This window comes from Choloepus didactylus, chromosome 18 (genome assembly GCF_015220235.1).
Source record: "Choloepus didactylus isolate mChoDid1 chromosome 18, mChoDid1.pri, whole genome shotgun sequence".
NCBI classification, from domain to species: Eukaryota; Metazoa; Chordata; class Mammalia; order Pilosa; family Megalonychidae; genus Choloepus; species Choloepus didactylus.
The window spans coordinates 36,061,508-36,082,495 of record NC_051324.1 but is presented as its reverse complement, the minus strand read 5'-3'; the positions used below and the strand labels follow the sequence as shown (position 1 = coordinate 36,082,495).

Here is a 20,988-nt window from a genome sequence, read left to right as displayed (position 1 = left end):
TTCCTATTGTTCTCAACATTTACTGCATTGATACATCTGAGGAATATGACACCGTTAGTAACTGTGTCTCTCTATTGTAATTATTCTTACTATGGAACATCTCGTGTCCACCATTTGAGATTCATCAGTAAAACATCCTGGTTGTTAGGTAATGAATCTTTTTGTTTCCTGTTTTCCCTCCTTGATCTTTTGACTCTTTAATTAAGGTACATTTGAGGTCAGCATCTTTATGCCATGTCACCCATAAGAGTCAATTACGTTTTTTTGCTACCCTGTACTTTCTGGTGTATTTACTTTTAGCTGCTTTAGAATCTAGCTATCGACAGGCAGGCATGGACAAAAGTGCAGAAGATTCTGGGTTACAGGAATGCATGCATATAGGCCTACTTAAGCATGACAGCCAGACTTGTCTTGTACCACGACGGAGGTTCTTAAACACCTTCACCTTTAAATTAGTGAGACCACTGAGTTCATGCCTGCTACTACAGAACAGTACCTTACTATTTCATTGGCTGTAAATCTAACTCATTCTTTTGAACCTTTCTGTTAATTAATATAAGGAATTATAAACACAAGTGAATCTATATTTAGAGCTTTGTTTTCAACAAGTGGACCTAAAAAGAAGGTGTAGTCAGATAAGAATTCATGCTCTCAGAAGTTCATTGCTGATCTTTCCATTGTTTCTGGGAAACATTATACGTTAAGCTTCAGTCTGTTCCAGGGATTTGAGTTTTCCATTGAATTGTTTTGATGTTAAAGAGAAAGACAAATCTGTTTTTGTAGTTTTCCCCCATGGGTCTCCTTTTCAAAAATGATGTGCTTTCACTGTAACTTCTTAGTTTGCTTTCTAAAATACTAAGAGAAGATTTTCTGGGACAATTTGTGTTATCCATAATGTCTAATGAAGACAAATTGAACAAAGCTAGGGGAAGTATAGAATATGTGGGTAAAGTTGCAGTGAAGATCTAAACGAACTATTGAAGATCAGGAGGAGAAACAGTGTAACATAGTGGAAAGAACTTGGGTTTTTGAGTTAGCCTTGGTTTTAAATCCGTTTGTGCTATTTTTAAGTGTGTTACCTAACACAAGATTTATAATTTCTATAAGCTTCAAAATTCTTATCCACAGAATAGGCACAATAATATCTACCTCAGTTATTGGTACATAATAGGCTTTCGATAATTTTAAAATCAGACATGAGTATTAAATATATTTTAGAAGCTAGATTCAAGAAGATGTGGGTTTTATATGTAATTTAGTAAAATGAAATTTGTTACTGATTGTTCCAGTTTGCCGAAGCTGCTGTTATGCGAAATACCAGAAATGGATTGGCTTTTATAAAGGGGATTTATTAGGTTACAAATTTATAGTTCTAAGGTCATTAAAGTGTCCAAACAAAGGCATCAACAAGAGGATACCTTCATGAGGAAAGGCCAATGGTGTCCGGAGAACCTCTGTCAGCAGGAAGGCACATGGGTGGTGTCTGCTGGTCCTTTGCTCCCAGGTTGCATTGCTCTCCGCTTCTGATTCCAGTGGCCTTCTCTTTAAGCATCTGTGGGTTCTCATTTAGCTTCTCTGGAGCGAACTCTGGGCTTCATCTCTTAGCTTAGCAACTCCAAACATCTAGTTTCAATGGCTGTCTCCAAAATATCTCTGGGCGATTTCTCCCTAAGCATCTCTCTCTGTGTCAGCTCTTGTGGGTCCTTCTTGCTTCTCCCAGGGGCAAACTATACATATCTTAGCTTCTCTCCAAAATGTCTCTCTCAGCTTCTCTGAGCTCCTTTTCTCCGTAAGCTGTCTTAAAGGACTCCAGTGATCTAATTAAGACCCATCCTGACTGGGTGGGGCCGCATCTCCATGGGAACATCTAATCAAAAAGTCTTACCCCAAAAGATTTGGGTCAAAGGATCATGGCTTCTCTGGCGTCCATAACAGCTTCAAACTGGCACAATTAAAGAAACACTAATAATACATAAATGTTTCATGTAGGGAGGTATCTCTTTTAGATGCTACACTTAAACTATAGTCTACATATATATTTACCATGAAAAACTGAATTCATTGATTTAGGTCAGTACTTTATGCATGTGTATGTCAAAATATTTAAGATGTATTAAATTATTCTCAAGGAAAAAGTTGTGTTTTTTTTGTCTGTGTCTGTTAATGGGCAGAATGTTCAATTTAGTGAAGTAGATACATGCATCATGCACAGCATCAAGGCAATGTCTCTTCTCTATTAGTGTTATATATTTTTGAGAACCCAAATTAATAAACATGTGAAAACTCTTGACAACAGTTTTCTACACAATGTATTACAAACTCTATCATTTTTACCACCCTCTTAAACCCAGTGAGAGTATTAAGAGGTAAATCTTTTTTGCTAATATGGTTTTAATGAATGATGTAGTGCCAATTTGTCCAATTTAGAGCATTGGTTCTCAGTTGGAGGCACTGTTGCCCCCAGAGGCCTTTTAGCCATCTCTGGAGTCATTTTTGATTGTCACAACTGGGGGTGTGCTATGGGCATCTAATGGGTAGAGGCCAGGGATGCTCCTAAACAGTCTACGATGCACAGGACTGTAAAGAATTATCTGACCCAGAATGTCAATAGTACCATGGTTTAGAAACAGTGATTTAGAATTTCATAGATTAGACTTTCATAGATTTCATCCCATTTTTGTACATTCATATATTTTTTCAGGGGAATGCCTTGCTTGATTAAAAACAAAACAAAACAAAACTGATATATTGTTTAAAAAGGGAAAGGAGAATATGCAATGGCTTTCAGATAGAGAAACATCAGTTCTAAGGCCATTTAAAAACTGACCTTAATGAAAGCTGCAAGCCAGTTTTCTCTTTTTTTAGCAAAGCAATCTGGTAATTTTGCTATAGAATTAGTATAATCTTTTTTTATTAGAGAAATTATAGGTTTACAGTAAAATCATGCATAAAATACAGAGTTCCCATAATTAAAAGCACAAAAATTCAGGGTTTATCTCTACCTAAAAATCCTTTAATAAAATTGGCACTCCAAGAAGATACTATGTGTATCCCTTGGCTTTGCTTACATTCTATATGTTGCCCCCTTCTCCAGATCAAGAAGCTGGTACTCAAGGCTAAAAAATTGGTATGTAGCAGATGGCTTTACAAGAACGTTCTCATTTATTGGCTGACAAAATACTACTTGCCTTTTACAGTAAGGAAGCCAGTCAGTCCCTTCCTTTCATTAAATCTAGGTTGGCAGGCTTTTTTTATTTTTGTTAGAATTAGAAAATTGTATTGTTAAGAACTGTGAAATTATGAGACTTTAGTATCTAACCCAAGATAAGTGACTAAATTTTTATGTCTAGGATAAAATGTGTTTTTTGGGACCTGCCTGGATTGCTATAGTCTCTTTTTATTTATTTGCTTAAAAAGAATACTGACTAGTGATCACCATTCTTGTTCTTTGCTAATATTTGAAAACATAAGCAGAATTAAAATATATTAATAAATATGGTAAAATAGTGTATAGCTCTTGATTTCATTTCATATTCTAGTATAACTTTAAGGAATCTTGTCAAAAGTTTGAATTATATGATTAGTTTCAGAACTATTGAATATTTGGCTTAACAGGTTTCAAGGGAAGTTCATATTTAATTTTATAATTAATGTTTTGACTAAACTGTGGTGATTAACTTTTTTTCTTAATTTTTTACTATGGAAAATTTCAAATATGCAAAAGTAGAGAGAATTATATAATGAACTCAATATATTCTCACCCATCTTTAATATTAACTCATGGCTAATATTTTATCTATACCCCTCCCCCACTTCCCTCTCCATTATTTAAAGCAAATCCCAGATATCCGCTCACATTTATCTGTAAATATTTCTCAATCTCTAAAAGATAAGGACTTCTAAAAAACATAACTCCAGTACCATTATCACACCTAAAAGGAATTAAATTTCTTTTAAGAAATTAAACAAATGTTTAAAATCAATTATCTGGTTAGTGCTCAAATTTTCTTTATTACGTTTGTTTTTCTTTTTCAATTTATTTGTTGGAGAAACTGGATTGTTTGTCAGATAGATTTCCACAGTCTGGATTTTGCAGATTGTATTCTGGCTGGTGTTCCTCAGTTCCCTGTGTTACCTGTATGTTGATAGTTCCATCTAGAGGCTTGATTTTTTTTGGAGTGGGGGAAAGGGGAATCGGAATACCCTTCATAGTCTTGGGTATTTCTATCATGAGACACAATAAAACCTCATTGTCTTTCTTTTTGAGATATTAGCACCAGGGTTATAAAATGGTAATGTTCCAATTCCACTGTATTTTCTTCAGTTATTAGCTGAAATACTTTCATAAAGAGAAACTTTTCATCAGTAGTTTGGTTACCTCGGGATATAATTCATATAGGAAAGACAGGATAAATACCTTCACTTTATTTACCATTTTTAAAAAAATAACGAGTTGGTTATCTAGCACCCTCCAAAGTTGACCAACTTCTTATTTTTCTTGTTTAGTAATAAATGGTTTGTGTTTTGTTCCTATGTCCTTCTATGTATCTGTCTCTCCCTGTCTCTCTGTTCCTTAACTAAATCTAGCCTTATTCTTTTGGCACTTAAGCATGTTCTTTTTCAAAACTCTTGTTCCATATGTGGATAATGTAGTTATATTTAAAGATTGTTGGCTGTACACTTTGGAGTATGTAACAACTTGATTGCAAAATGTTTTAGTTTAATCATGTCCACTGGGGTTTATTTTTAAGGCTGCTGGAGGTAGAGTTCTAGAACAGAGCAAACCGAAAGGCCCAAAGTTGCCCCTGAGAACTACCAAAGCTTTTTCCTTTTTTCATTCATTGTGACTCAGGGTATGATGGGATGTCTGTATGGCTCAAAGTTGAGAATTTCCCTAAAGGCTAAATATGCCTATTGCATTACTACCTATCCTGCATTTAAGCCATTTAAGTCCAAACCAAGTTCCTGTTTCATTGAACTTTGTTTTGATCCTTATGTCCTAAATTGATTGGGGAGGACAAAAAACAATTCGCTTCAAAAACAAAAGTCTACAAAGTGACTGAAACATGAGTCACTCAGAATCCTGAGGAAATAAACATTTTTCCTGTGGTGAAAATTTATCTATCCTAATTTGAGTTTTCAAGGGGCTTCCTGAGCACAATTTATTTCAAGTTTTAACTCTTTGCAGAGAAGTTGTATTAGGATTAAAGCGATATCCAAAATGCTAGAAGGTTTCCTAGAAAATATTTATCTAACAGCTATACTGGTGAATTCTCATTAACAGATCGTTTAAATATTGAAAAAAAAAAGACAAAGATAACAGAGTAAAAGTAGAGATGTTGATTCCACCCATGAATAGAAGAGAATTGGGTATTTCATAAAATAAATTATTGTGAAGATAATGTAATATACGTTTACATATATAGCATATGTAAATCTAACATACTTAATTTATTTTCTAAATTTATCCATTACTATTTCTAACCTGAGAGACTAGAAAACTAACATTAATTTAGAGTCTTCAATGCACCAGGAGTTATCAAAGAGTTTTATCTATGTTATCTTGCCGGGCATCACATAGGTCAGTATTCAGAACCAAGATTCAAACTCAGGTCTTTCTGGTTTTGTAGTAGATGCTTTCTCATCTAGGAAATTTCATCTCAGAATGCTTTTGGTGATATAGAAAAGTATAGATTTGATCTCTTTAGGGTCACTGTGTTGAGAATAGAACCTCATCTGAGTATTTTGGTTTCTCATCTAGGGTATTGGTACAGCAATCGGAGAGCTGCCTCCATATTTCATGGCAAGGGCAGCTCGCCTCTCAGGTGCTGAACCAGATGATGAAGACTATCAGGAATTTGAAGAGATGCTGGAACATGCAGAGGCTGCACAAGTAAGAGCAATGGAAAAATCAAATAGAACACTTTTATTGTCTCTAAAGAGGTATGATTAAGGTGAAATCATCAAGAGTTACTCTGAAGAAAACAAGGTAAAAATAAAATTAAATATGGCTTGGAGTGGAATATTCAGATAAGCTAAAATATAAAAATAATGTTAATCTTAGAATAGAGAAATACAAAGAGTCAGTGAGAGATCTCATACTAAGCTAAAACATACATTGTCAGAAACCAGGGTGAATTCATGTTGCCAGTGAAATTAAAGGGATAGGGAGTTAAAACATTCTTCGTTTATGTGTTCATGCATGTTACCAAACAGACTGCTGCATAAATGAGGGGGGTGAATAGGTGAACCAGGCTCTGAGTCCAAAATAGTAGAACTTCTGAATTAATTTTTTAAAAATACAAAAATATCAAATAAAGTTTACCTAATGTTTAATTGAGAAATAATTTCAAATTGCTATTTTAAAAAAGACAATTTGGATAAACTTTGTACTGTCAGTGGGTAAAAAAGAGTTTTTTCCAAACAAATTAGTAGCATGATTAAGATTGCAAGAGGTCGTTCCTCTCCCACCAGCAACTTCTAAATGGCACATATGTGTAAAAATATATGTATATAAATAGAGATTCTACCCATTCTTCAAGATTAAAAAAAAGAAAGTTAGATTCTTCAGGAAGCCTAAACACCCACCGCCTCTAAAATTAATCTCTCCTTTCTCTGAATTTTTTATTTATATCGCTCTTATGAAACTTTGTGATATGGTTCATCTCTGAAAGCTGTTAGCTCCTTGAAAGCAGTGATGTGACCTCATCTTCCTTCTACCCTTCACGATGCTCAGAGCTGTTGAATGTTTGCTGAGTGAGTGGATATATGAGTTATATCACATTCTGAAATAATCATTAAAGCTTTAAACTAGTTAGCAATATGTAGTACTATCTATACTTGGTAATAGTAGAACTTTCTTTTTAAATAATATTTAACAACTCAAACTTTTCAGCAATTCAGACTAGCCTTTCCCTAAGTCAAATTAATGACTCTTTACTCTTGACTGGTTTACAGTATCCTCAAAATGGACCCATGTAAACCTCTGAAACTGAAAAAACTAAATTCCACACTTAAGCAAGCAGTAACATAATTGGCTGAGCCTTTTGAGCTGAGTACAAACTGTCCACCTCCCATCTCAGTGTTTCAGAGTAGGTGAATAGGTTTTTGCAGGAAAACTCCTAAGAACATTATTAACTGATGGAAATACAAAAATGAATGATGATGACTAAATTTTTATAGGATTTTAGTGTCATTTTCAGATATGTAAACTAATGCTTTGAGGGCTTGCTAATTTTTTTTTTAAACCATATTACACAGTCTCTTTAAACCCAAATCAGATCCTGCCCTCAAAAAGCTTGTTATTTATTGATGGTGATTAGATACAAATGGCAATGCTACAAGAGCCTACAAATGATAACAATATTCTGTAAGGAAGGATGAGATTTTGGACTCACTGAGATGCAACAGATGCATTCTAGACCAAGGAAAATATCTTGTGCTTAGGCAAGGAAGGCAGAAAACACAAAGAGTATATGAGGAATAGCAATTGTTTTAGTCTGGACAAAGCAACGATGAAAGTGAGTACTATTTTAAAGGTAGATTAGAACCAGATTTTGGAAGGTCCTTATAAGGGTAAAGTGTTTAGTGTTCACTGGTAGCTTTGAAATTTATTGCAATAATTCAAGCAGGAGATAACGAGGACTTCCAGAAAGAGTTGTAAAAAAAGGAGAGACAGAAATGTAAGAGATATTGTGATCTAGCATCAGTTGTACTTGACAGATGATAGAAATGGGAGACATGGAAAAGGATGATCACTATTAAGATTCAAGCTGGGCGACTGAGGAGGTGGTAGTTTTATTAACCCAAGTAGAAACTGAAGGGGAAAGATAGACTTGAGGAAAAGCAAATATGTAAGTATTTAAATATCATACTGACAACTCTGAAACTTACTGTTTTTACTTATAGTACGAACTAATCTTTAGGCTAACTTAATCTTCTTTTCTGATAATGTTAGTAGGCTGTCATGATATTTTTTACTCAAGATGGATAAATCAGTGCAGCATTATAGGAGAGATCGTTGGTAGTTTCCAGACATTTTTAACATTGTCTACAGAGAGAAATATATTTTCCTTTGTGCCTTGGTGCATATATATATAATCTCAAATGAAGGTTTCACAGAGTAATACCTATCCTTTGAATGTGAGATACCCTTTGGTATTTTATGTTCTATTCTGTCTCTCTCTCTCTCTCTCTTTTCTTTTAATGTTGTTTGGAACCCCCTAAAGTGATTGCACAACTCACTAATGGGTCTTGCAGTTTGAAAAACACTAATTCAACCCCTTCAGTTTCCCTTTATATTTTTCAGTTAGGATTTGCGGATAGATATCAACCTGGAGAAGTAGTTATTAGTGTGAGACTGCATGGCCATCAATTTTATTAGCTACTTGAATGATCACAAAAATTATGCAGATGATACAAAGCTGGAAAGATTGTCACATTGGTTGATGAGTCAAGAATCAGAAAAATCTGAATTTGGAGATTAGCAAAACCATGCACATGTATGTTTTGTTTTTAATGCATTTAGGTTAAAAAAAAAGATTATCCAGATATTTAATTTGTTGGTTCTTGTTCCGCTGCCATTGGCAACAATTTTTGTTTTTTAAATGTGGAAGTTCCTATAAACTGTATAGTGATATAGCTGCTGAAAGAGTGAACTTAGACAAAGAGCTGCTTGAATAGAAATATTTCTAGAATACAGATGAGTCTCTTGGTAAAAAAAAAAAAAAGCTGATTATTGCATTCCATTTGGGTTTTTATTTTCTAATTAAATGACTAGGATGTAGTCATTGCAAAAGAAAAAAAAATAAAAAAAAATACAAGAAAGAAATTCTAAAGAAGAAAACTAATATCAGCTGTAAGCTTACTATTCCTCAACATTTGATATACCCTTCCATTGTTTTTATATGCACATATATTACATGTATTTTCTCCAGCAAAATTGAGTTCATACCTTCTTCAGTGTCCTGATTTATAATCTACTTTGACAACCTCCCATTTTGAACAATTAGATTCCATTTTTTACTATTATAAATAATGTGTACTAGAGCATTATTTATATAGATATTTGTGCATGTCTCTGTGTTCCTAGAAGTGGAATTATAAGAACAAAATGTTTAGGCATTTTAGTCTTGATACCTATTGCCAATTGATCTGACCCTCTGTGCCGGTTTGGATGTATTATGTCCCCCAAAATGCCATGTTCTTTGATGGATTAGGTTGTTTCCATGGAGATGTGACCCACCCAGCTATAGGTGATAACTCTGATTAGATAATTTCCATGGAGGTGTAGCCCTGCCCATTCAGCTTGGGCCTTAATTAGTTTACTAGAGTCCTATGTGAGAAACTCAGACAGAAGGAGCTCGCTGCTGCAACTTACAGAGACATTTTGGAGATGGCCTTGGAAAGCAGACTTTTGCTCTGGAGAAGCTAAAAGAGGACAAACGCCCCAAGAGCAACGTTTTGAAGAATGCACAGGAGCTGAGAGAAGAGCTGGAACACAACCCAGGATCAGCAGACACCAGCCACGTGCCTTCCCAGCTAACAGAGGTTTTCCAGATGCCAATGGTCTTTCTCCAGTGAAGGTACTCTGGGACACTTTGTGGCCTTAAGACTGTAACTGTGTAACAAATAAACCCCCTTTATAAAAGCCAATCCACTTCTGGTATTTTGCATGACGGCAGCATTAGCAAACCAGAACACCCCCATAGCATTGTTTAGGAAAATTATGTAACCATTATTAAAGAACTTAAACTAATGCCTGCTTCTTCTCACCTTTTAGGACTAATAGAGTTTCCCATAGGGATTCACTGAATCTCAAGTTATTGCCCTGCAGTTAAATATGACTTTGTATTTGGAGGTCATATTTGAAACTGTCATCTGTTTTTTTATCCACAGTGCTTTAGTCCCTCTAATCATGCCTCAGTTTGCACTTCTTTGGACAATGGTTGCCTATATCTTTGAGGTACTCTTCCCCCACATCCCCTTCAGATGTGAGAATAGATAAGTGGTAGAACTTTAATTTTATTTATAGCACTACTTTCCAGAAACCTCAGTTTATGCATCTACTATCAGGTATGGGTCTTTTTAATTTATTCTGCTAGGCTCTCAGATCTTGTCAATCTAGAGTCCATTGGTTTTGGGACATGTTCTTATGCTATTTCTCTATTACATTCTGTAATTCTAGTTACTTTAATGGTACGGCTCCTATAACCATACTTTAATCTTTTCATCTTTTACCTCCTCATATTTATTTCATTTTCTATGAGATTTCCTCGACTTTACCTTCTAACCCTTATATTGAAGTGTTTTTCTTCTATTATATATTTATTTTCAAAAAGAAATTTTGTGCAGCCACTATGGAAAACAGTTTGGCAGTTCCTCAAAAAGTTAAACATAGAATTACCATATAACTTGGCAATTCCACTTCTAGATATATACCCAAGAATTGAAAACAAATACTTAAATAGGTACTTGAATCCCAACATTTATAGCAGCATTATTTGTAAGAGCCAAAAAGTGAAACAACCCAAATGTCCATTGATAGATGAATAGATAAATAAAATGTGGCGTATTCACACAATGGAATATTATTCAGCCATAAGAAGGAATGAAGTGCTGATGCATGCTACAACATGGATAAACCTTTAAAACATCATGCCAAGTGAAATAAGCCAGACACAAAAGGACAAATGTTATATAATTCTACTTATCTGAAATATCTAGAAGAAAAAATTCATTCATCTAGATAGCAAGTAGATTAGAGGTTACCAGGAGCTGAGGGTAGAGGGGAATAACGAGTTATTGCTTAATGGGTAATGAATCTCTGTTTTGAGTGAAGAAAAAGTTTTAGTAATGGAAGGTGGTGATGGCAACAAAACATTATAAAAAGTAATTAATGCCACTGAATCATACACTTAAAAATGGTGAAAATGACAGATTTTATATTATGTTTGTTACCACACACACATAAAAAATGGCATTATATTCCCAGTTTCTCTTATCTTTTTGAAGCTACTTGGTTTCGTTCAAGTTTTCTGTTGTTCCAGCACTGTCTTTTTTCTACAAGTTTCTGTTCTGTTTTGTTTAGGTTTGTCTGCTCTGTTTCTTGATGTAGGCTTTCATTAAAGCTTGGTGATCCTTGTTTATCTGTTTATATATCAGAATAAGTCACTCAAAAACTGAATAAAAGCTATGTGTGTGGAGGCTAGGCATAGTGATGATGACAGGGCTTCCTTATGGTTTGATGGAGTGGCTGACTGGCTTATTTATTGAGAACCTCCATATATCAGTATCTTTTGATCTGTCCTTTGGGGTACTTCCCTTTCTCCAGTGAAGAATCCTCCAATTTCTTGTCTGGGGAATATAAGCCTGGCTGTTGACATTACAAAGTTAGGCTGAGGAAGGGGAGTTAGAGATCTCCAGTTAGTATATAAACTTTCACTTAATTCACTCTGTGTTTTGTCCTTGGATACCTGGACAAGCACAGGCATAAATACATCCTTAGCCAGGGACCTGTGGTTCAGTTTCTCTAGAGACTGTACCTTATGTATTCTGCGGGGGCTGGAGGAAGTAGTAGCCTCACTATGCTAAGTTGGGAAGGGAATAACTACTCTACTTACATAATCTTCTTGTTTTCAGCCTCTCTGCAGTTCTGATGGAGAAATAAATCATTCCTCATCTTATCCATTTAATTTGAGCTCTTAAAGACTATTCTCTCGGTCTTTATCTACCATTAGGGTAATTATTTTTTTCATTCATCTCTCATGTCCCTAATTATTTTAGTTACTTTTTGACTGGATTTCTCTCAAGTTCATTTTGTCTGTTTTGTGTCATGGAAACCACAAATTAAATAAAATGAATAATTTATGAGTATTTAAATTTTAGAATTGCCTGAGAATGAGTTAGAAAAAGTGTTTTTTTAATTTTGAAGGTAAAGCCTTTTAGTAGAATAAGCTTATCAGCAGGAAAAGTAAAAATAAATAAATCAATAAAATAAAATTGGCTTTCTTTTCTTTGCCATGTGCTCTCCAACTAGGTTAAAGGGTGTATATGATTTTGCTTGGAAAATGTTACTCGGTAACAATTTTAAAGCCAAGTATTTGCTTAAATTCCAGTTTTGACTGATTGTCAGGTTTCATACTACAGATATTTTGAAAAAAATGATTACAGCATTTCTTTGTCTTCTGATTCCTTATTTATTTTCATGAATACATTATTGAGATTAGGCAGTATTTTTCCACTAAGCTAACTTCCTTTTGCTCTTGGCTTTTTATCATGTTTTCACTAGTTATCTGTGGGAGGTAGACATGAATGAATGTAGCTTCCTATGGCCTCGAGCAATTTTATCATTTTTAAAAATTAGGTACAGATAGCTGTTTATGTGATTCATGGACTATTTCATGCAAGGTTTAATCATTCTTTTTATGATTTTTTTCTCCTTTGCACCTGATTGCTGTTAATGGTATCACCATCCTCACAATCAGTTCAGGTCAAAATCTGAGTCATCTGACTTGCTCTTTACCTCCCACATTTAGTCATTCTTCATGACTTATTGATTCTACCTTCACAGAATCTTCATATCTGCCCTCTCTTTTCCCTTTACACTTTGGTTTAAACCCCTATTGCCTCTTACCTGAACATTTCCAGTGGTTTCCTGATAGGTCTCCTCTTCGCTAGTCTTTTCTCCAGTCTGTCCCCACACTTTGCAACAAAAATAGCTCTGGTCATGAATCTTTGCTGCTCAATGGCTCCCAATTTCATAAAGAGTGAAATATAAACAGTTTAACCCAGTTTCCTCCATTTCTTGGCCCGTACCTACATATCCATTCTTACCTCTCTGGTTTGGTGGTTTTCAAGTTGAACTTTAAGAAACTCCTGGGGTACCCATTCATAAACCAAAAAAAGTAAGTGTATAATTTTTTTTTTTAAATAAAGAACTCTGCAGTTTTTAAGATTTGAAATAATTCACTCTGGTGAATTTGAATAAGTCACTTTTTCCACACAACCATATGCTATTGTTCCTCTTCATAACTTTGCTCACAGTGTGTCATTTCCTCTCATCTGCATGTCCACCTTTCCAATTCCTACTTGCCTTTCAAGCATATATGCTCCTTTCTTCATGAAGTATTTCATGACCCACCTGTCACCCTCAGAAATTGTCACTTCTGAATTCCTATAGCCATCCTACTTGTATATTTCTTGTGTCACTTATCTATCACTTTCTTCCTTCTTTTAAAGCTATTTATGAACTTTTCTTATCTCTCCCAAGAGTCTGTATACTCCTTGAGAGAAGACCTCAAAATATGTGTATTTTGACAGTGCCTGCCTAGCCTTGCACATACCATTCATCTTACAGAAAATTTCAATAAACAATGAAATACTAAGTTGAGAGAAAAATGTAGCATTACACAAAACACATTCATATAATATATAAAATGCAATGAAGGCAGAAATCACAAGAAAGATTTAACTGAGAACAAGAGTTGAAAATATTCTAGAAGACATCCTTAACTTAAAAGACTTGCAATGCTTAACTCACATTGAGTAAAACAACTTTTCTAAAATGCTATACCTTAGAAACAAAGATTCTTGTGGTAATTTGGTTAGTAAATCTATAAATTGCATAGTCAGAGAAAAAGAAAAAGACGCATTAGGAGAACTGAGTTGAAAAATAAAGGAACTTATTTGCTGTATGTGTTCTAAAAGATTAGGTCAGCCAGTATTATTGAAATAATAGGGACTAGGAGCATGGGGGGTGGGTTGTGGTATTTTTTAGTTTAATGCTTTATCAAGAGTAGGAATGATGGTCATATTTACATGGAAGGCTATGGTTTCAATAAGTTTGCTTTCTGTCCAAGTGAGTTAACTACTCAGATTCTTTTGCAACTGTATGAAATTTACTGTTTCCTATTGTTCCTATGCTGAAATCAGGAATTAAAAAGTCTTAAAACTTCACCTTTTAAAGAAATGAAGTTTTTCCCCTCCATATTCACACTCTGGCTTGTTGGGTCTAGTTTATGAGTCTGCAGACCATCTTAAGTTAAGCATTTCTTCAAAGACTATTTTTTAGTTTCTGGATTTAATCTTATTTTGAGGGAGCATTTTTTAGGTTCCATTTAGGACTGTATGTTGAAGCTAAAGCCCTAAATTAACTTTACATACTTACAACTTTTATAAAACTAAAACTTTTTTTTTTTTTAAACTTAATAGGATCCTTATCTTGTTCAGGAATTTCAAGTTATTTCTATTATTAATGAAAACACAAAAACAAAAAAAGTTCATCAGTTGTCATGGTGTTCTCATTCTTATGGCTGGTACATTTATTTTCTTTTTATGCAATAGAATAAGTATTTACCCAGTGAACATCTCAACCAAAGTACAAAGTGAAAATGAAGCATTCTTTTGAGGTCCTGATAGTGAGAGAATATGTGTTTGATCATTTGCATTTAGAGGCTATGAAAAAGCATTTAATAACAATTATTTATACACTCACTAAGTGCTTTAGCATTCCTTTTATGCTAGTCTCTGTTAAGCATATTTTCCTATGAAGGTTTGCAGTTGCCCACACCATGCTCTATGCCTCTGGTTTTCCCCCGATAAAGTGTTCCTTCATGTACACAGACTTCTGAAAGAATTCATGGTGTGGATGACCAGAAACAAAATAGGACTCATTTTCATATAACTTAGTGCCCTTTGAACACTCTGGGTGTCAGTTGTTGCTGGGACCTGTTTTTGACTCTGCTGAACCTTTACTGGTTGTGGTTTGTCTGGCCATCACATGACTTCTCTGAAAATTCCCCCTCCCCTTCATTTCCAGTAAACTGTTTGAGCAGGAGTGAGTCAGAGTGAAACCAGCTTCCCTGTAACCACAAGGCTTGTTAAAGAATTTGTCAACGTGGACTCTAGAGGGTTTGCATTATGCTTTGCAGTAACTGCTATGGTTTTTTGTTGCATCAGGAGTTCCACAGAAAAGCTTCCTGCTCTCAGGATTTTTTGTGCTTGTTTACAAAGAGTTAAACTGATAAATTATACCCTAACGAACATTGGAGGCACATAAACACATTTCTTTATGTGGCATTGTCAGAGCTACTAAGGTTTAATGTAGTTCTCTTTTCAGAATGCCAACCCCACCCAACAACGTTCAATTTTTGAAAAGGCAGGCCTACTAGATCATCTTTCAGTGTGAGCTCATGATTTTACCACAAAGCACCATCAAGATTTAGCAACTTTTTGAAGGATTCTGTTGCAGGATTTTTTGACTACTAACACAGTTAGGTTTTGATTCCAACGGTCACTTACTTGCATTTGATTCAAAGAGAAAAGGTAGTACTTCAAATAGTTCTGTGGTTGGAGTTTCCAGACACACTTAGCATGATTTATGGTGGAATTCTTAATGCCTCTTCTCATTTGCTTTCTCAGGAAGCTTTTGCTTTATTTTGAACTCTCTTCCCTCCTCACCCCACTCCCAGACTTTAATCTTTCTTCTTTTTCTGAGTCTTTCTTTGACTTTAACCCTTCCCTACAGTCTTAACTGTTTGAACAAGAAAGATAGCTGCAACTTGATGCAAGCTGCTGAATGTGGAAGGCCACTGGGAAGCTTGTTTGCTCATGTGTTTTTACATGGGCATTCCTTGTCATCTTGAGCCAGATTTATTTTCTTAAAAATAACTTTAGTGAAAATATTTAAATCCAACCTCCTAAAAATTATTTTTATTCTGTTAACTTTTTTGTAAAAAATAAGTTTAGGTAAAATAACATGCTAGAAAAATTTTGAGATGAGCTAATTATTCCTCACAGGAAAGAATACAGAATAACGGAGGTTTAAAAGTGTTTATGCTTTAGCCATATATACTAACTCTCAGTGATCAAATTAAAATAGACAAACATTATTCATTTTGATGAAGAAGCAATTCCAGTTGAAACTAGATGATTTTAAAATGAAATGAAGAGGTTAATATAACATGGTCATTAACAAAGCAAAATAAATAATAAAGTTTTTCTTGTTAGTTTGCTTTGGACATTGGAGTAGACTATAGTTTTGTTTTATGCCTGTTTTGTTCTTTTCATTTGCACACCTGTTTACAGATATGGAAGGAAAAAAAAAAGCAGTGGGTAAGCGTTGGGTTACCTTTGTTAAAGTAATTTAAAGATTTTTTTCAGGTTTGGGTTTCAAACAACTTTTGAAAAATGCCTTTAGAAAGGCCCCTTTCATTGAAATTTGGGCCAACAGATTATGTATGCCCCTGTGTTCTTGCTCATGAGTTTGCAAATCAGTAACACACTAAATACAAACCTACCCTCTGTTATTACTGCTGAGTGATCCCAGGGTCCCTGGCCCAGAACCAGAGTTAAATGCAGGACATGGAAAGCAGAATAACTATTATGCTCATTTCCTATTGCAAGAGGTGTTTTTGTTTCTAATTAACCAAGGTGTTTGGTTTATCATGATAGATCCCTAGTTCTCTCTTAAAGTTCACATCTCTGGAATTGCTGGCAAGACATGCTTAAATTATTCCTTGTTTCTTTTAATATTAGGTAAATAAATTAGCCCTATCTGGGTATTTAAGGAAATGTCTCTGGGTAGAGTCTTCCCATTTTTTCTGACTTGGTCCTTATAGTGAAAAAACATGACTGTCATGCTCTTAAACTAAAGGATTATGTAGCTATATCAGAAAGAGGGCATGATCACTGCTCCAGTACTACCCTCATAGACTTCTTTGTCTCTTTCTCTGATATGGGTCTGCATCAGTTAATTTTTCCAAACTTGTAAAAATTTGTATTTTTACAACTTCTTTTAGTAAAGTATTCAGTAAGTTTATGGCCTGTTATATAAAGCAATGCTTGCATTTGTTTTAAATTTGCCTCTCTCCAGTTATGTAGGGTGCCACCCTCATTCTAGTACTGTTAGATTTGTTAAATACTTCTCCTTTCTTCTTTTCATATTGTTCATAACTTTATAGATTTCAATCAGCTCACCTTTCAGCAATTCTAGACAATACAATTATTTCCTTTTTATATCCAATAAACCCCAAATCTCTTTGATCACCTTAAATGCTGTTTTAGTGGATCTTTATCTAATTCTTTATATCTTTCCTAACATGAAATTATCAGAACTGTACATGATTTTCTGGGGCAATTACATTGTTGTACTCATTTCTCAAATTTCTAGAATTGTGAGCCCTTTTGGCAATGCATTATAACCTAGAGCCCATCTTTTTAGAATTTACATAATTTTTCCCTAAAAGTATTATCTTACTGTTGTCCAGATAAAAGTTGACCTACCACTTTTCTTCTTACTAACTCAAACTTGGAAGATATTTCACCTTATTGTCATAAATTTGGCATTTCCCACTTTAGAAATAAATTAATTTCAACCGTAGATCTGGAACTAAACTTTTTGCTGCTTTTCCCAGGGCCATTTATAAATTTGATAAGTAAGATTGTTCTATCTCAGAAAAGAGTCCCAGTAGTTACATTTCTTCTAATAAAGAGTTTTCCATTTATCTTTATCCTTTGTTAATGGTCTCTTAAATTTTCTGTCCCTGATGGTTTTGCAAATTCCATACTAACCTAGTTTTCATAGCTTTGGCTATTCATCTCAAGTCAAGCTCATCTCAACCATTTTGACTTTTTTCTTTCCCCCACAGACTAGTATTATTGCTGTGTTTCATACATAGTAGATTGTTATATGCTTTTTGTTGTCTTTTTTAATACTGGTTTGAATTTGGAAATACTCATTATTCGTTAGCTGTCTGTAACCAAAAAACAATCAACTATAAAGTGCTAAAAAAAAATTAATGGTGATTTTTTTTTTGTCTCTAGCATCAACTAAGATTTGGAAAATACTCTTTCTGATGAGACATTATCAGATGATGAGATGTTTACTTCAGACAGGAAAAAAGAGAGAAAAAAGAAAAATGCATTACATGTTTAATATGTCCTTCTTTAGTTATTCTAATAATGCTTGCATACTACATAGTCCATTGTGTTTATTTCAACTAGAGGTTAAGCAGGCACTGATATGAGTGGCTGCCAGCATCCCTAAGAATCTTTTCAGTAGAAACTGAGGCAGGGAAACAGAGGAAAGGGAAGCAGCAGATCCTGGCCAATTTTAATTGTGGTAATTTTCACTTGACTGTATGCTTGTCTGAACTTCCAAAAATACTTTTCTACTTTTTATCTGAAAATGGTAACAAATGCTGGTGATCAGCCCTTGAGAAAGCCTCCTGGAACAACATTTCTCCAATCCCGTCTTTCTTCCTAGATTACCCAACAGATGTTCTATGTCTAATAGATTGTTTCCTGAGGTTTAAGATTAGTAACCATAGTGAGATGACCATTACAGGTGTACATAACTAAAAAATTTTCTCTTATTTTGTGGAGATAGGATAAGTAAATTAAGAACTAGCATTCAGGAAAAGAAAGCTCACCTATTGCTACCTTCTCTTGGTGGAGAATTGGTAAACTAATTTGGTATCATTGCAGGGTATAGTCAATAAGCATTCAATTTTTAATGCATTTTCTTCCTTGCCTCCTTCCCACCTTATTTATATGCCTCTTCCTTTATTGTTATTAGCCTTTTTCTTTTCTCTTCTTTGAAATTAAAAACAAAACAAAACAAAACAAAAGTCTCTTATCCCCTCAGTTGTGAGATTGTACCAGAACGGAGCTCATTGTAATGTCTTACTGTGCACTCTGGCAGGATATTATATTTCATTGGGTGTCAAGTTTTTTAATCTTTTTGCATTTATTAAGCAGCATAACCAGTCTAAAAAATTTGTCCCATGTCTATCATAGTGATAAATACTGTCACCACTTTAAAGAAAACGTAAAGAAACTGTGGTTCAGAGAAGTTAAAAAGACAATGTTATCTAAGCACTATCATTTTGATGTTGCAAGAGTACTGTAAAATGGTTAGTATTTGCAATCTATTTCCCTCTTCCATAGCAATTTGCATCTATTTTTCTCTTGTTCTTTGCATTTTATGTTTTCTGAGTCATCTGCCATCTCTTTCCTTATCTCTTTCCTCTACAACCCACCCTCCACAAACACACAGCAGATTATTTATTTCCCAATGAAAAAGCTTGATGGCACCCTCTTTCTCTAGATATCAGCAATACTCAGTCCCTTGCCTCTTTAGGTTTTTGACCAAATGTCACCTCCTCTGTGAGGCTTTCTCTGAAAACCCTATTTAAAATTACATTTGCCCATCAGGCCAAAGGGTAAAGGTTGATACTGACTGTGTTTTAAAACTTCAACTTCCATGTGAGACCAAGGGAAGAGATGTTTATTTGATGCAGAATCTATATTTTCTAAACAATTTAACTTGTACAGTCAGTTTGTTCAAACACCATATTTACATGGAACTTTGAATAGGAAGTGAGATATGGTAGGTTTGCATAGGTTAGTGTGAAATAGAGACACATCCCAAAGTAATTTGGACAGAGAATAAGAATGTATGTGCAGGGTCACCCTGAGGAGCTGGGGGAAAATGTGGATGTGTTGGACTTCCTCACCTAGAATGTTGCTGATGTTCTTACAAACATTGAGGACTGACGGTTTGGTATGCCAATCCCTCTATCTTGGGAAGCTCATTGCTGCAAAGGAGAGGCTAAAGCTGCTTATAATTGTGCCTAAGAGTCTCCCCTTGAGTACCTCTTTGTTGCTCAGATGTGGCCCTCTCCATCTAGCTAAGCCAACTTGGCAGTTGAACTCACTGTCCTCCCCTCTACCTGTGACCTGACTCCCAGAGATGTTAATCTCCCTGGCAACTCAGAATATGACTTCCAGGGTTGAATCTGGATGTGGCATTGAGGGATTGAGAATACCTTCTTAATCAAAAGGGGGATATGAAATGAAATGAAGTAAAGTTTCACTGGCTGAGAGATTTCAAATGGAGTTGCGAGTTCACTCTGGTGGACATTCTTACACACTATATAGATAACCTTTTTTAGGTTTTAATGTATTGGAATAGCTAGAAGTAAATACCTGAAACTATCAAACTTCAACCCAGTAGCCTTGACTCTTGAAGACGATTGTATAACAATGTAGCTTACAAGTGGTGACAGTGTGATTGTGAAAACCTTGTGGATCGCACTCCCTTTTATCCGGTGTATGGATGGATGAGTAGAAAAATGGGGACAAAAACTAAATGAAAAATAGGGAGGGATGGGGGGGATGATTTGGATATTCTTTTTTACTTTTATTTTTTATTCTTGTTCTTTCTGGTGTAAGGAAAATGCTCAAAAATAGGTTGGGGTAATGAATGCACAAGTATATGATGGTACTGTGAACAGTTGATTGTACACCATGGATGATTGCATGGTATGTGAATATATCTCAGTAAAACTGAATTTAATATAAAAAAGTTGCATTTGCCCATCCACCCCTTCCCAGTTGTGTTTTCCATGTAGCACTTTTTACTTGTAACATGCCACATCATTTACTCAGTTCTATAGTTAAGTTTTTCTCTTCTCCCACTAGAATTTAAGCTCCACAAGGGCCCAGAATGTTATTAGTTTGCTTCAGTGCTCTATCCTCAGCTCCTACAATAGTGTTTAACATATAGTAAAGAATTGGTCAACATTGTTGAATGAATTAAGGAACCACGTGTCCTCATCTTTTGATTCTGTAGTACCTTGCACATCGTAGTTACCAGATTTATTTGGTTGATTTTAACTCATTTTAAATAAGAATTCTGGTTTCTCAGAAAGTTTATAGTTTTGTCTTCTGGAATTCTTCTTGTGTAAAAAATATTTTCTTTTCCTAAGCAGTTATCTCTGTGTTCTTTCTCTATTTTATATAACTATTGGGCAGAACCTACTAAAGTTAAATATATGCATCCCCTATGATCTAGCAGTTCCATTTGTACAAAAATACCCAATAGAAAGATGCATCAAGACTTGTACAAGAATGTTCATAATAGTGCCAAACTGGAAACAACACCACCACGAACAGAAGAATAAATTAGTTGTCATGTATTCATTC

General features: G+C 34.8%; 1 protein-coding gene across 1 annotated transcript in view; it reads left to right on the top strand.

The window, feature by feature from the left end:
* Positions 1-20,988, top strand: part of VMP1 (vacuole membrane protein 1) — a 134,462-nt gene that overhangs the window by 76,047 nt on the left and 37,427 nt on the right. Inside the window, exon 7 of the mRNA XM_037810404.1 lies at positions 5,762-5,893. Coding sequence (XP_037666332.1) covers positions 5,762-5,893 — 132 coding nt within the window. The remainder of the gene's footprint in view (positions 1-5,761; positions 5,894-20,988) is intronic.